Here is a 13,642-nt window from a genome sequence, read left to right as displayed (position 1 = left end):
TTAATCGGACTGTATTTCATCAAGATATGCAGGACTGTGTGGTTTACCACAACGTGCAGGAAATTGTTGTTTTATATTTTGGTCGTTCTTTAGACTATCACAATTCTTTTAATAACTTTTCGTCAGGAGTGTCCACAGGTGCTGTGTGCAAAGTGGCGTGCAAATGGGTGAAATTGGCTGTGAGGAGTTCGAAAAAGTAGGTTTGCGACATGTTGCGAAATTGCAAATGGAAATGTAGCGAGAAAGTGGGCGTCGCCTACAGCACACAATTCAGCTGAATTAAGGGAACCCGTAGATATAAGGTTTAAAACTGTGCGACATATTATGTGGGAGTTATTAGCCAGAAACCGTTTTGTGTTGATAAGAGCGCCACCTGCTGGTCATTTTTGGTGTGTGAGTTACAGATGCCAGTCTATACCACCCCAATCAGTTTCATATCCATAAGTGTTATGGTGTGGGCACAGTGCCAAATATAAAATGAAACTGCCACCAGAGCGCCACCTAGTGTCAGATCAATAACACCTTCGTCAGTTGTCCTCAGGAGGCCATTTGCAATCAGTGTACCAAGTTTTGTGTTAATCCGACGAACCAATGTGGAGATATAAAATACTTCAATTTAAAGAGCGCCACCTAGTGGTCATCGACCAAAATTTAGCACAACTCCTTAAGGGCTCATGGGGAAGTAGTATCCTGAGTTTGATGTCGTTAAGATGCACCAATATGGAGATATGCAACACTTCCTCTTTTGACCGTAATCTACATGAAGTTGTTATTTAATAACTTGAGTATTTTTTGGAATATCAAAATTCTTTTAATAACTTTTTGTCAGGAGGGTCCACAGATGCTGTGTGCAAAGTTTCGTGCAAATCGGTGAAATTGCCTGGGAGGAGTTCGAAAAAGAAGGTTTTCGACATTTTGCGAGCTAGCGAAAAAAAACGGTAGGCGGAAATGGGCGTGGCCTATATCAGGAGATTCAGCAAGATTCACTGAACGCGTGGATGTAAGGTTTTTGAATGTGCGACAAAGTATGTGGGAGTTATTAGCCAAAACGCACTTTCCTTGATTATAGCGCCACCTAGTGGTGAAGATTCACAACGACAACATATTATCAAATTTTTCACCAAGCCTAATGACTTTGCCAAATAAAATCGCGTTTTCATTCACATTCAGGCAGTGAAAAATGCGATCATTTCGTCAGAAGAAAAATAACAAAAAATAATAATAATAATAATCATTCGAAAAACAATAGGGTCCTCGCAGTTTCACTGCTCGGGCCCTAATTAAAGCTGCAAGCAGCGATGAACGGGCCCTCGCAGTCCACGCGGGTCGGGGCGTGCTGCCGTCGGGGCGTGCTCCTTACCCGGACCCAATGCCCCGTTATTGTGCGCGCATGTCTTAACTGATAGCCGTCGTTACATGCTGCTGTTGTTACATGCTGCTGTTGGGGCTTGTTCATGCAACAACTTCCATAGAGGAATCAAAACTGATGGCAGTCCAGTTGTCATTTCGTCATTTAGCAATAAAAGCGCCACCTATTGGTCGATTTGCACGAAATTTTGTAGAAAGGCTCATCGTGTCATGGAACACAATTGCCAAAAGTTTTGTGTTCATCGGACTGTATTTCATCAAGATACACAAGAATGTCTGTTTGACTACAATGCGCAGGAAATTGTTGTTTTATATTTTGGGCGTTGTGTGGACTAGCACATTTCTTTTAATAACTTTTTGTCAGAAGGGTCTACAGATGCTGCGTGCAAAGTTTGGTGCAAATCGGAGAAATTGCCTGGGAGGAGTTCGAAAAAGTAGGTTTGCGACATTTGGCGAATTTGCGAATGGAAATTCAGTGCGAACGTGGGCGTGGCCTACATCACACGGTTCGGCTGTATTCAGGGAACATATAGATATAATGTTTAACAATGTGCACCATATTATGTGGGAGTAATTAGCAAAAAACATTTTTTCTTGATAATAGCGCCACCTGCTGGTGATTTTTGGTGTGTGAGTTACAGGGGCCAGTCTATACCACCCCTATGAATTTCATATCCATAAGTGTTATGGTGTGGGCACAGTGCCAATTCTAAAATGAAACTGCCACCAGAGCGCCACCTAGTGTCCGATCGGTAACACCTTTGTCAGTTCTCCTCAGGAGGCCATTGGCAATCAGTGTACCAAGTTTTGTGTTAATCTGACCAACCAATGTCGAGATATAAAATACTTCAATTTAAATAGCGCCACCTAGCAGTCATGGGCCAAGATTTTGCACAGAGCCTTAGGGGCTCATGGGGAATTAGTATCCTGAGTGTGACGTCATTTGGACAAACCAATGTGGAGATATGCAGGACTTCCTGTTGTGACCCGAATCCACAGGAAGTTGTTATTTAATAACTTGAGTATTCTTTGGAATATCAAAATTCTTTTAATAACTTTTTGTCAGAAGGGTCCACAGATGCTGTGGGCAAAGTTTGGTGAAAATGGGTGAAATTGCCCGGGAGGAGTTCGAAAAAGTAGGTTTTCGACATTTTGCGAGCTAGCGAAAAAAAACGCTAGGCGCAAATGGGCGTGGCTTATATCAGGAGATTCAGCACAATTCACTGAACACGTGGATGTAAGGTTTTTGAATGTGCGACAAAGTATGTGGGAGTTATTAGCCAAAACGCACTTTCCTTGATTGTAGCGCCACCTAGTGGTGAAAATTCACAACGACAACAGATTATAAAATTTTTCGCCAGGTCTGATCTATATTCCAAGTTTGATGAGTTTTGGGGTATGTTCAGGCAGTGAAAAATGCGATCATTTGGGAACAATAAAAATAAAAATTAAAGCTGCAAGCAGCGATGAACGGGCCCTCGCAGTCCACGCGCGTCGGGGCGTGCTGGTGTCGTTACATGCTGCCGTCGTTACATGCTGCCGTCGTTACATGCTGCCGTCGGGGCTTGTTCATGCAACAACTTCCGTTGAGGAATCAAAAGTGAAGGCAGTCAAGTTGTTATTTTGTCATTTAGCAATAAAAGCGCCCCCTATTGGCCGATTTGCACCAAATTTGTCAGGAATCGTCATGTGGCCATGGAACACAACAGGGAAAAGTTTTGTGTTAATTGGACTGTATTTCATCAAGATACACAAGAATGTCTGTTTGACCACAATGTGCAGGAAATTGTTGTTTTATATTTTGGGCGTTGTGTGGACTAGCACATTTCTTTTAATAACTTTTTGTCAGGAGAGTCCACAGATGCTGCGTGCAAAGTTTGGTGCAAATCGGAAAAATTGCCTGGGAGGAGTTCGAAAAAGTAGGTTTGCGACATTTGGCGAATTTGCAAATGGAAATTCAGTGCGAACGTGGGCGTGGCCTACATCACACGGTTCGGCTGTATTCAGGGAACATATAGATATAATGTTTAACAATGTGCACCATATTATGTGGGAGTAATTAGCAAAAAACGTTTTTTCTTGATAATAGCGCCACCTATTGGTCGATTTAAACGAAATTTTGTCGAAATGCTCATTGTGCCATGGAACACAATTGGCAAAAGTTTTGTGTTAATCGGATTGTATTTCATCAAGATACACAAGAATGTCTGTTTGACCACAATGTGCAGGAAAATGTTGTTTTATATTTTGGGCGTTCTGTGGACTAGCACATTTCTTTTAATAACTTTTTGTCAGGAGGGTCCAGAGATGCTGCGTGCAAAGTTTGGTGCAAATCGGAGAAATTACCTGGGAGGAGTTCGAAAATGTAGGTTTGCGACATTTTGCGCATTTGCGAATGGAAATTTAGCGCAAAAGTGGGCGTGGCCTACATCACACGGTTCGGCTGTGTTCAGGGAACATATAGATATAATGTTTAACAATGTGCACCATATTATGTCGGAGTAATTAGCAAAAAACATTTTTTCTTGATAATAGCGCCACCTGCTGGTCATTTTTGGTGTGTGAGTTACAGGGGCCAGTCTATACCACCCCTATGAATTTCATATCCATAAGTGTTATGGTGTGGGCACAGTGCCAAATCTAAAAAGAAACTGCCACCAGAGCGCCACCTAGTGTCAGATCGGTAACCCCTTTGTCAGCTATCCTCAGGAGGGCATTGGCAATCAGTGTACCAAGTTTTGTGTTAATCCGACCAACCAATGTCGAGATATAAAATACTTCAATTTAAATAGCGCCACCTAGTGGTCATGGGCCAAGATTTTGCACAGAGCCTTAGGGGCTCATGGGGAAGTAGTATCCTGAGTTTCACGTCATTTGGACGCACCAATGTGGAGATATGCAACACTTCCTGTTGTTACCCGATTCCACAGGAAGATGTTATTTAATAACTTGAGTATTCTTTGGTGTATCAAAATTCTTTTAATAACTTTTTGTCAGAAGGGTCCACAGATGCTGTGTGCAAAGTTTCGTGCAAATCGGTGAAATTGCCTGGGAGGAGTTCGAAAAAGTAGGTTTTTGACATTTCGCGAGCTAGCGAAAAAAAACGGTAGGCGGAAATGGGCGTGGCCTATATCAGGAGATTCAGCACAATTCACTGAACGCGTGGATATAAGGTTTTTGAATGTGCGACAAAGTATGTGGGAGTTATTAGCCAAAAAGCACTTTCCTTGACTGTAGCGCCACCTAGTGGTGAAAATTCACAACGACAACAGATTATAAAATTTTTCGCCAGGTGTGACATATATTCCAAGTTTGGTGAGTTTTGGGGTATGTTCAGGCAGTGAAAAATGCGATCATTTGGGACAAAGAAAAAAAAAAAAAATAATAATAATCACTACAATTACAATAGGGACCTCGCAGGTTCCCTGCTCGGGCCCTAATAATAAGAATCACTACAAAAACAATAGGGACCTCGCAGGTTTCCTGCTCGGGCCCTAATAATAATAATAATCATTCGAAAAACAATAGGGTCCTCGCAGGTTCCCTGCTCGGGCCCTAATAATCATTCGAAAAACAATAGGGTCCTCGCAGGTTCCCTGCTCGGGCCCTAATAAAAATAATAATAATAATAATAATAATCATTGCAATTACAATAGGGACCTCGCAGGTTCCCTGCTCGGGCCCTAATGAACGGGCCAATTATGAGTGCAAGGAAGGTTACGAAGCACGTCCTACTCGAATCTGTGGGGAAAATGGTTGGACCGGGAATTCACAATGTACAGGTGAGGAGTACAGAACAACACTTTCATAGCTCGCATGTGCTGTTTTTTCAGTTTATACACTTATGCTTTTAATATATATTTAAAGAAATTCCAACTGTGTTTGGTAGGATTGCAGAAACCAGCAAAAGCAAGCAAAATTTTGAAAGTATCCAACCAAATAAATCCCACCTGTGGAGGAATTTTCCTTCTTAGTTAGTGACCTCCTTCTATTCTTTGTTAGGTTAATTCTGTACTCAGTTCAGTGCAGCTTTCTTTGGTAAGACTGAAGCAAATAAGCCCCGTTTCTGTGGAAACCAAGGTTAGAGTAAGATAGAGAGACTGTGGTGCAGCAATTGTCTATCATTAAGCAGCACATCTCAGGTTAGACTGATTATTCTGTCTGTGTACAGAATACATGTGCGTCAACCCAAAGATAGCGTATAGCATACGGTTTGACCCAAGTAAACAAAGTAACTCTGGCCTATGAAATACAGCCTTATTCGGATTAGACTACCTTATCTGCACATCCAGCAATAGGTTAAAGAGACTACTGATCGGGATGCTCTTGACAGTGGTAGAGGTTGGCACACTGTACTGATCTCTATTAATCTCCTTGATCAAGCTTGTCAATAAACACAGTTCAAAAGCTGCTTCTTCATAACCACAAGTCCACCAGCTCTACAGAATTTCCATTACACCACTTCCTCCCTTCAAGCCTCTCTTCAGAGCCATTTCTCCAACACATGAATGCCCACTGCCGGACTACAGACTGCCCCATAGCTCTCGATGTTGGCCAGCTGGGAAATGCATTAGCAGCTAGTTTGCTACGTTCAACACGGCTCATAGCTTTTTAGATTAATAAACGTATGAACAAATAAATGCCACGATCATGTAAACACAAGCAAAACAAAGAGGCTGCACACGTGAACAGTTTTTACTGGGTGACCTGTATGATGAAAATTTTGACACAATTTGTGTGGAGGACAGATACCCTGATGGAAAACAAGTCAGAGTGAGAGGCAAAGTTGGCAAAGTTTGGCGCAGGAAATTGTTGTTTTATATTTTGGGCGTTGTGTGGACTAGCACATTTCTTTTAATAACTTTTTGTCAGAAGGGTCTACAGATGCTGCGTGCAAAGTTTGGTGCAAATCGGAGAAATTGCCTGGGAGGAGTTCGAAAAAGTAGGTTTGCGACATTTGGCGAATTTGCGAATGGAAATTCAGTGCGAACGTGGGCGTGGCCTACATCACACGGTTCGGCTGTATTCAGGGAACATATAGATATAATGTTTAACAATGTGCACCATATTATGTGGGAGTAATTAGCAAAAAACATTTTTTCTTGATAATAGCGCCACCTGCTGGTGATTTTTGGTGTGTGAGTTACAGGGGCCAGTCTATACCACCCCTATGAATTTCATATCCATAAGTGTTATGGTGTGGGCACAGTGCCAATTCTAAAATGAAACTGCCACCAGAGCGCCACCTAGTGTCCGATCGGTAACACCTTTGTCAGTTCTCCTCAGGAGGCCATTGGCAATCAGTGTACCAAGTTTTGTGTTAATCTGACCAACCAATGTCGAGATATAAAATACTTCAATTTAAATAGCGCCACCTAGCAGTCATGGGCCAAGATTTTGCACAGAGCCTTAGGGGCTCATGGGGAATTAGTATCCTGAGTGTGACGTCATTTGGACAAACCAATGTGGAGATATGCAGGACTTCCTGTTGTGACCCGAATCCACAGGAAGTTGTTATTTAATAACTTGAGTATTCTTTGGAATATCAAAATTCTTTTAATAACTTTTTGTCAGAAGGGTCCACAGATGCTGTGGGCAAAGTTTGGTGAAAATGGGTGAAATTGCCCGGGAGGAGTTCGAAAAAGTAGGTTTTCGACATTTTGCGAGCTAGCGAAAAAAAACGCTAGGCGCAAATGGGCGTGGCTTATATCAGGAGATTCAGCACAATTCACTGAACACGTGGATGTAAGGTTTTTGAATGTGCGACAAAGTATGTGGGAGTTATTAGCCAAAACGCACTTTCCTTGATTGTAGCGCCACCTAGTGGTGAAAATTCACAACGACAACAGATTATAAAATTTTTCGCCAGGTCTGATCTATATTCCAAGTTTGATGAGTTTTGGGGTATGTTCAGGCAGTGAAAAATGCGATCATTTGGGAACAATAAAAATAAAAATTAAAGCTGCAAGCAGCGATGAACGGGCCCTCGCAGTCCACGCGCGTCGGGGCGTGCTGGTGTCGTTACATGCTGCCGTCGTTACATGCTGCCGTCGTTACATGCTGCCGTCGGGGCTTGTTCATGCAACAACTTCCGTTGAGGAATCAAAAGTGAAGGCAGTCAAGTTGTTATTTTGTCATTTAGCAATAAAAGCGCCCCCTATTGGCCGATTTGCACCAAATTTGTCAGGAATCGTCATGTGGCCATGGAACACAACAGGGAAAAGTTTTGTGTTAATTGGACTGTATTTCATCAAGATACACAAGAATGTCTGTTTGACCACAATGTGCAGGAAATTGTTGTTTTATATTTTGGGCGTTGTGTGGACTAGCACATTTCTTTTAATAACTTTTTGTCAGGAGAGTCCACAGATGCTGCGTGCAAAGTTTGGTGCAAATCGGAAAAATTGCCTGGGAGGAGTTCGAAAAAGTAGGTTTGCGACATTTGGCGAATTTGCAAATGGAAATTCAGTGCGAACGTGGGCGTGGCCTACATCACACGGTTCGGCTGTATTCAGGGAACATATAGATATAATGTTTAACAATGTGCACCATATTATGTGGGAGTAATTAGCAAAAAACGTTTTTTCTTGATAATAGCGCCACCTATTGGTCGATTTAAACGAAATTTTGTCGAAATGCTCATTGTGCCATGGAACACAATTGGCAAAAGTTTTGTGTTAATCGGATTGTATTTCATCAAGATACACAAGAATGTCTGTTTGACCACAATGTGCAGGAAAATGTTGTTTTATATTTTGGGCGTTCTGTGGACTAGCACATTTCTTTTAATAACTTTTTGTCAGGAGGGTCCAGAGATGCTGCGTGCAAAGTTTGGTGCAAATCGGAGAAATTACCTGGGAGGAGTTCGAAAATGTAGGTTTGCGACATTTTGCGCATTTGCGAATGGAAATTTAGCGCAAAAGTGGGCGTGGCCTACATCACACGGTTCGGCTGTGTTCAGGGAACATATAGATATAATGTTTAACAATGTGCACCATATTATGTCGGAGTAATTAGCAAAAAACATTTTTTCTTGATAATAGCGCCACCTGCTGGTCATTTTTGGTGTGTGAGTTACAGGGGCCAGTCTATACCACCCCTATGAATTTCATATCCATAAGTGTTATGGTGTGGGCACAGTGCCAAATCTAAAAAGAAACTGCCACCAGAGCGCCACCTAGTGTCAGATCGGTAACCCCTTTGTCAGCTATCCTCAGGAGGGCATTGGCAATCAGTGTACCAAGTTTTGTGTTAATCCGACCAACCAATGTCGAGATATAAAATACTTCAATTTAAATAGCGCCACCTAGTGGTCATGGGCCAAGATTTTGCACAGAGCCTTAGGGGCTCATGGGGAAGTAGTATCCTGAGTTTCACGTCATTTGGACGCACCAATGTGGAGATATGCAACACTTCCTGTTGTTACCCGATTCCACAGGAAGATGTTATTTAATAACTTGAGTATTCTTTGGTGTATCAAAATTCTTTTAATAACTTTTTGTCAGAAGGGTCCACAGATGCTGTGTGCAAAGTTTCGTGCAAATCGGTGAAATTGCCTGGGAGGAGTTCGAAAAAGTAGGTTTTTGACATTTCGCGAGCTAGCGAAAAAAAACGGTAGGCGGAAATGGGCGTGGCCTATATCAGGAGATTCAGCACAATTCACTGAACGCGTGGATATAAGGTTTTTGAATGTGCGACAAAGTATGTGGGAGTTATTAGCCAAAAAGCACTTTCCTTGACTGTAGCGCCACCTAGTGGTGAAAATTCACAACGACAACAGATTATAAAATTTTTCGCCAGGTGTGACATATATTCCAAGTTTGGTGAGTTTTGGGGTATGTTCAGGCAGTGAAAAATGCGATCATTTGGGACAAAGAAAAAAAAAAAAAATAATAATAATCACTACAATTACAATAGGGACCTCGCAGGTTCCCTGCTCGGGCCCTAATAATAAGAATCACTACAAAAACAATAGGGACCTCGCAGGTTTCCTGCTCGGGCCCTAATAATAATAATAATCATTCGAAAAACAATAGGGTCCTCGCAGGTTCCCTGCTCGGGCCCTAATAATCATTCGAAAAACAATAGGGTCCTCGCAGGTTCCCTGCTCGGGCCCTAATAAAAATAATAATAATAATAATAATAATCATTGCAATTACAATAGGGACCTCGCAGGTTCCCTGCTCGGGCCCTAATGAACGGGCCAATTATGAGTGCAAGGAAGGTTACGAAGCACGTCCTACTCGAATCTGTGGGGAAAATGGTTGGACCGGGAATTCACAATGTACAGGTGAGGAGTACAGAACAACACTTTCATAGCTCGCATGTGCTGTTTTTTCAGTTTATACACTTATGCTTTTAATATATATTTAAAGAAATTCCAACTGTGTTTGGTAGGATTGCAGAAACCAGCAAAAGCAAGCAAAATTTTGAAAGTATCCAACCAAATAAATCCCACCTGTGGAGGAATTTTCCTTCTTAGTTAGTGACCTCCTTCTATTCTTTGTTAGGTTAATTCTGTACTCAGTTCAGTGCAGCTTTCTTTGGTAAGACTGAAGCAAATAAGCCCCGTTTCTGTGGAAACCAAGGTTAGAGTAAGATAGAGAGACTGTGGTGCAGCAATTGTCTATCATTAAGCAGCACATCTCAGGTTAGACTGATTATTCTGTCTGTGTACAGAATACATGTGCGTCAACCCAAAGATAGCGTATAGCATACGGTTTGACCCAAGTAAACAAAGTAACTCTGGCCTATGAAATACAGCCTTATTCGGATTAGACTACCTTATCTGCACATCCAGCAATAGGTTAAAGAGACTACTGATCGGGATGCTCTTGACAGTGGTAGAGGTTGGCACACTGTACTGATCTCTATTAATCTCCTTGATCAAGCTTGTCAATAAACACAGTTCAAAAGCTGCTTCTTCATAACCACAAGTCCACCAGCTCTACAGAATTTCCATTACACCACTTCCTCCCTTCAAGCCTCTCTTCAGAGCCATTTCTCCAACACATGAATGCCCACTGCCGGACTACAGACTGCCCCATAGCTCTCGATGTTGGCCAGCTGGGAAATGCATTAGCAGCTAGTTTGCTACGTTCAACACGGCTCATAGCTTTTTAGATTAATAAACGTATGAACAAATAAATGCCACGATCATGTAAACACAAGCAAAACAAAGAGGCTGCACACGTGAACAGTTTTTACTGGGTGACCTGTATGATGAAAATTTTGACACAATTTGTGTGGAGGACAGATACCCTGATGGAAAACAAGTCAGAGTGAGAGGCAAAGTTGGCTTCAATGGCTCTTTCAAAATCATCTTGAGGGAAAAGACTGAGATATAAGAGGAAATGCACAACTCCCCCTCCCCTTCACCCCTCACTCTCTAAAGACTTTCACACCAGTGCAATAAACCCCCCCCACCCTTGAACTGAAGTGCAATAACCCCTCCACTACAACCTCATTTAAAGAACTACCTGTGTAAATATCCACGTGAACCTCATGTTATTTATCTTGTTGTATATATTTTAATACCATTTTTATCTATTTTTTATACTTGTTTATATTTTATGTTTATTGTCAAACAAAGAGCTGCCATCCATGTTTCGTTGTTTTTGAAACAATTACAATAAAAATCTATTCTATCGAAAAGACACGGGGGAACAGACGTACATGGGGTTTAATAAATGTGACAAAAATACTGATGAAAAGAGTGGTACAAATGACCTAGTTATTTTAATCTAAATGGCAATGTTTTCCTAAACCAAACCAGGTCGTTTTTGTTGCCTCAATCTAATCAATCTGCAAGCGTACAACGAACGACCAGCTGCTGATATGCTGCAATGGTCATGTTGTTTTTGGGAATATATGTGTTATTTTGGGAGTCACTTGCAGTTGGCTTATTCAGTTGTTTGGGTAAGAGGACGTGTAGGTCACTCTGTAAACAACATCGGGTGGAGCAGTTGCTCTGATCTGATCATATATTGCGGCGGATGGGTTTACATGGAAGTTAGTTTAAAGCCTGGTGTGTTTCTTACAAATACTTAAGGGTACCTTGTACGTCTGTATGAGATGCCGAGGGCCATGACAAAATGTTGGTATTGCCACCCTGGCAGTAGGGCGGGAGAACGGATTGTAACTGCAGAGTCGGGTATTTCTTTGTCGGTTCATCATTATGACCCCTTCACATACAAGCAATAAAGTGATCAATAGCTCATATGGAAATACTAAAGCCTTTTTAATAAGAAAAAGGAGCATCTAGATTAAAACCTTTGTAAGTCATATGCCCATCTACTCTTACTGCTTCTTTCTATAATTCAAATAAGTAGGATTTTTATATTCATTTGCTTTGAAAGGTAATTTGAGGCACTTAGATTCACAAAAAAACAGATCTTTTATTTAATATGCTACTGTTCATATTGTATAAACCTCTTGATAAAAAAAGATTATCTTCTTCAAACAGTGGCATTATGCCAAGTCACAGGTGTACCAGACAGCGTACACATCACCACATATATACCGAACAAGCAACTAAGGAGAGGACAGCAGTTAAGGTTTGCTTGCCGCCATCATGGACACTTTCTTCAAGGGAAAGCGATGGTTGAATGTTTGGCAGATGGACAGTGGAGTGCTCCCTTCCCAACATGTGGAGGTAAATCAATTCTGTCCCATTGATCCTTATAATGTGCAACGGAGAAAAGAAATGATCCATGAATCAGCTCAGGGAAATTTTCCATAGTGGGCAGAGAGGATTTGATTTGATTTGATGCTTCCCTGCCAAAGAATGTTGTAATTTTCTTGTTGCTTCTTAGTTTGTCAAGTTACTGCAACTTAAGGCATTTTCACAGGTATGTCAACATGTGACTGCGTAAACACTGTGTAACTGCCTTTCAGAGAGAAAGATCTTCTTTTTTTGTCTATCCAGGTGAAAAAACTTCAAAATTGCACCACAATAATGTTTAAACTTGTACTTTCTTTTAGGTCCTTTGGGTTGTAATAATCCACCATCCCTTACAGATGGAGACACCAGGGAAAGTCTTCGAGGCCGTTACAGTCATAATGAAAGGGTTGAATACTTCTGTCAGAATTTTTACCAAATGGAGGGAGAGCCTTACCAAACCTGCAGAAATGGTGAATGGCTTGGAAAGATGAGATGCCTCAGTAAGTAAAAAAATCCCTTTACATGTTTCATGTTGCGTTCAGTGCGGATTTTACTTAAAACATGTCCCACCAGTGTCTGCATGTTGCATCTTGGTTAATATTAACAGGATTTGGTGATTGGGCAAGATACTGAACCCCAAACTGCTACTGATGTGCTGGTCAGCACCTTGCATGGCAGCCACCACCATCAGTGTATGAATTGTGTATAAGTTGCTTTGGACAAAAAGTGTCTGCTAAATCCCCTAAATGTGAATGTAGAGTTTCCACACTCATGCCAGTTGTTCCACTGTTACCTGGGGATAGTGACCAGGGAAAACAACACTTCTACCTTCCTTTGTGCCGTAATGCTGCCTTCATTTCGGTGGGAAGCCTGTGTAGCGTAGTGAAGGCAAGGTCTGTTGGGAATCTGGATCCTCATCGAAAGTTAATGGCGTCTATTCTGGGCAGGGGCCTGTCCTCAATTCAAGTGGTGTGGAAATCCATTTAATAGTTTTTGTGTAATCCTGCTGACAAACCAACAAACAAACGCAGCCAAAACATGACCTCCTTTTTTTATATACATATATAGTTTTCTGGTCAGTTGTGTATTTATGCAAAATATTGTAACAGAATATGTTCCTTGTTACATTTAGGAAGATGCATTTAGTTTTCAAATACTGAATATATGTATTTAAAATAATTTAATGTATGTTATAGCCAAGACTAGCAATCATTAAATATATACAGTATACTGTACAGTCATCCCTGACGTTAACAAAGTCTTATTTGTCTGTTACTTCTTGCAGGACCCTGCACTGTGGATACTGAAGCCATGAGCAGACATAATATTGCCTTCAGATTTGGGGGTGATAATAAGCTGTATGCACCCCATAATGATCACATCACGTTCACATGTGTCAGGGGAAGACATGACGGCAGATTGAACATGCGTCAGAGTTGTATTGATGGTGTGATGCACCTGCCTACCTGTCACTAAATGTTCAAAGTCAACTAGTGGATGGGCAAACATGTAAATGATCCACCAAAGTAAAAAGTTAGAACAGTTATGTACTGATTCACTGTCTATTCTTGAGGGCTTTCTTTGGTCATCTCAATAAAACGTGTACTTTCA

The 13,642-nt window shown here is 41.4% G+C and overlaps 1 protein-coding gene across 1 annotated transcript in view; it reads left to right on the top strand.

The window, feature by feature from the left end:
• The window catches only part of LOC141004499 (complement factor H-related protein 1-like), a 34,324-nt gene extending 20,682 nt beyond the window's left edge, over positions 1 to 13,642 (top strand). Inside the window, exons 5-7 of the mRNA XM_073476014.1 lie at positions 11,834 to 12,022; positions 12,352 to 12,531; positions 13,317 to 13,642. Of these exons, the coding sequence (XP_073332115.1) occupies positions 11,834 to 12,022; positions 12,352 to 12,531; positions 13,317 to 13,507 (560 nt within the window). The 3' untranslated portion in view covers positions 13,508 to 13,642. The remainder of the gene's footprint in view (positions 1 to 11,833; positions 12,023 to 12,351; positions 12,532 to 13,316) is intronic.

Source organism: Pagrus major, chromosome 11 (genome assembly GCF_040436345.1).
Source record: "Pagrus major chromosome 11, Pma_NU_1.0".
Taxonomy (NCBI): Eukaryota; Metazoa; Chordata; class Actinopteri; order Spariformes; family Sparidae; genus Pagrus; species Pagrus major.
The sequence above is the reverse complement of the archived record's forward strand: the minus strand, read 5'-3'. Positions and strand labels throughout refer to the sequence as shown.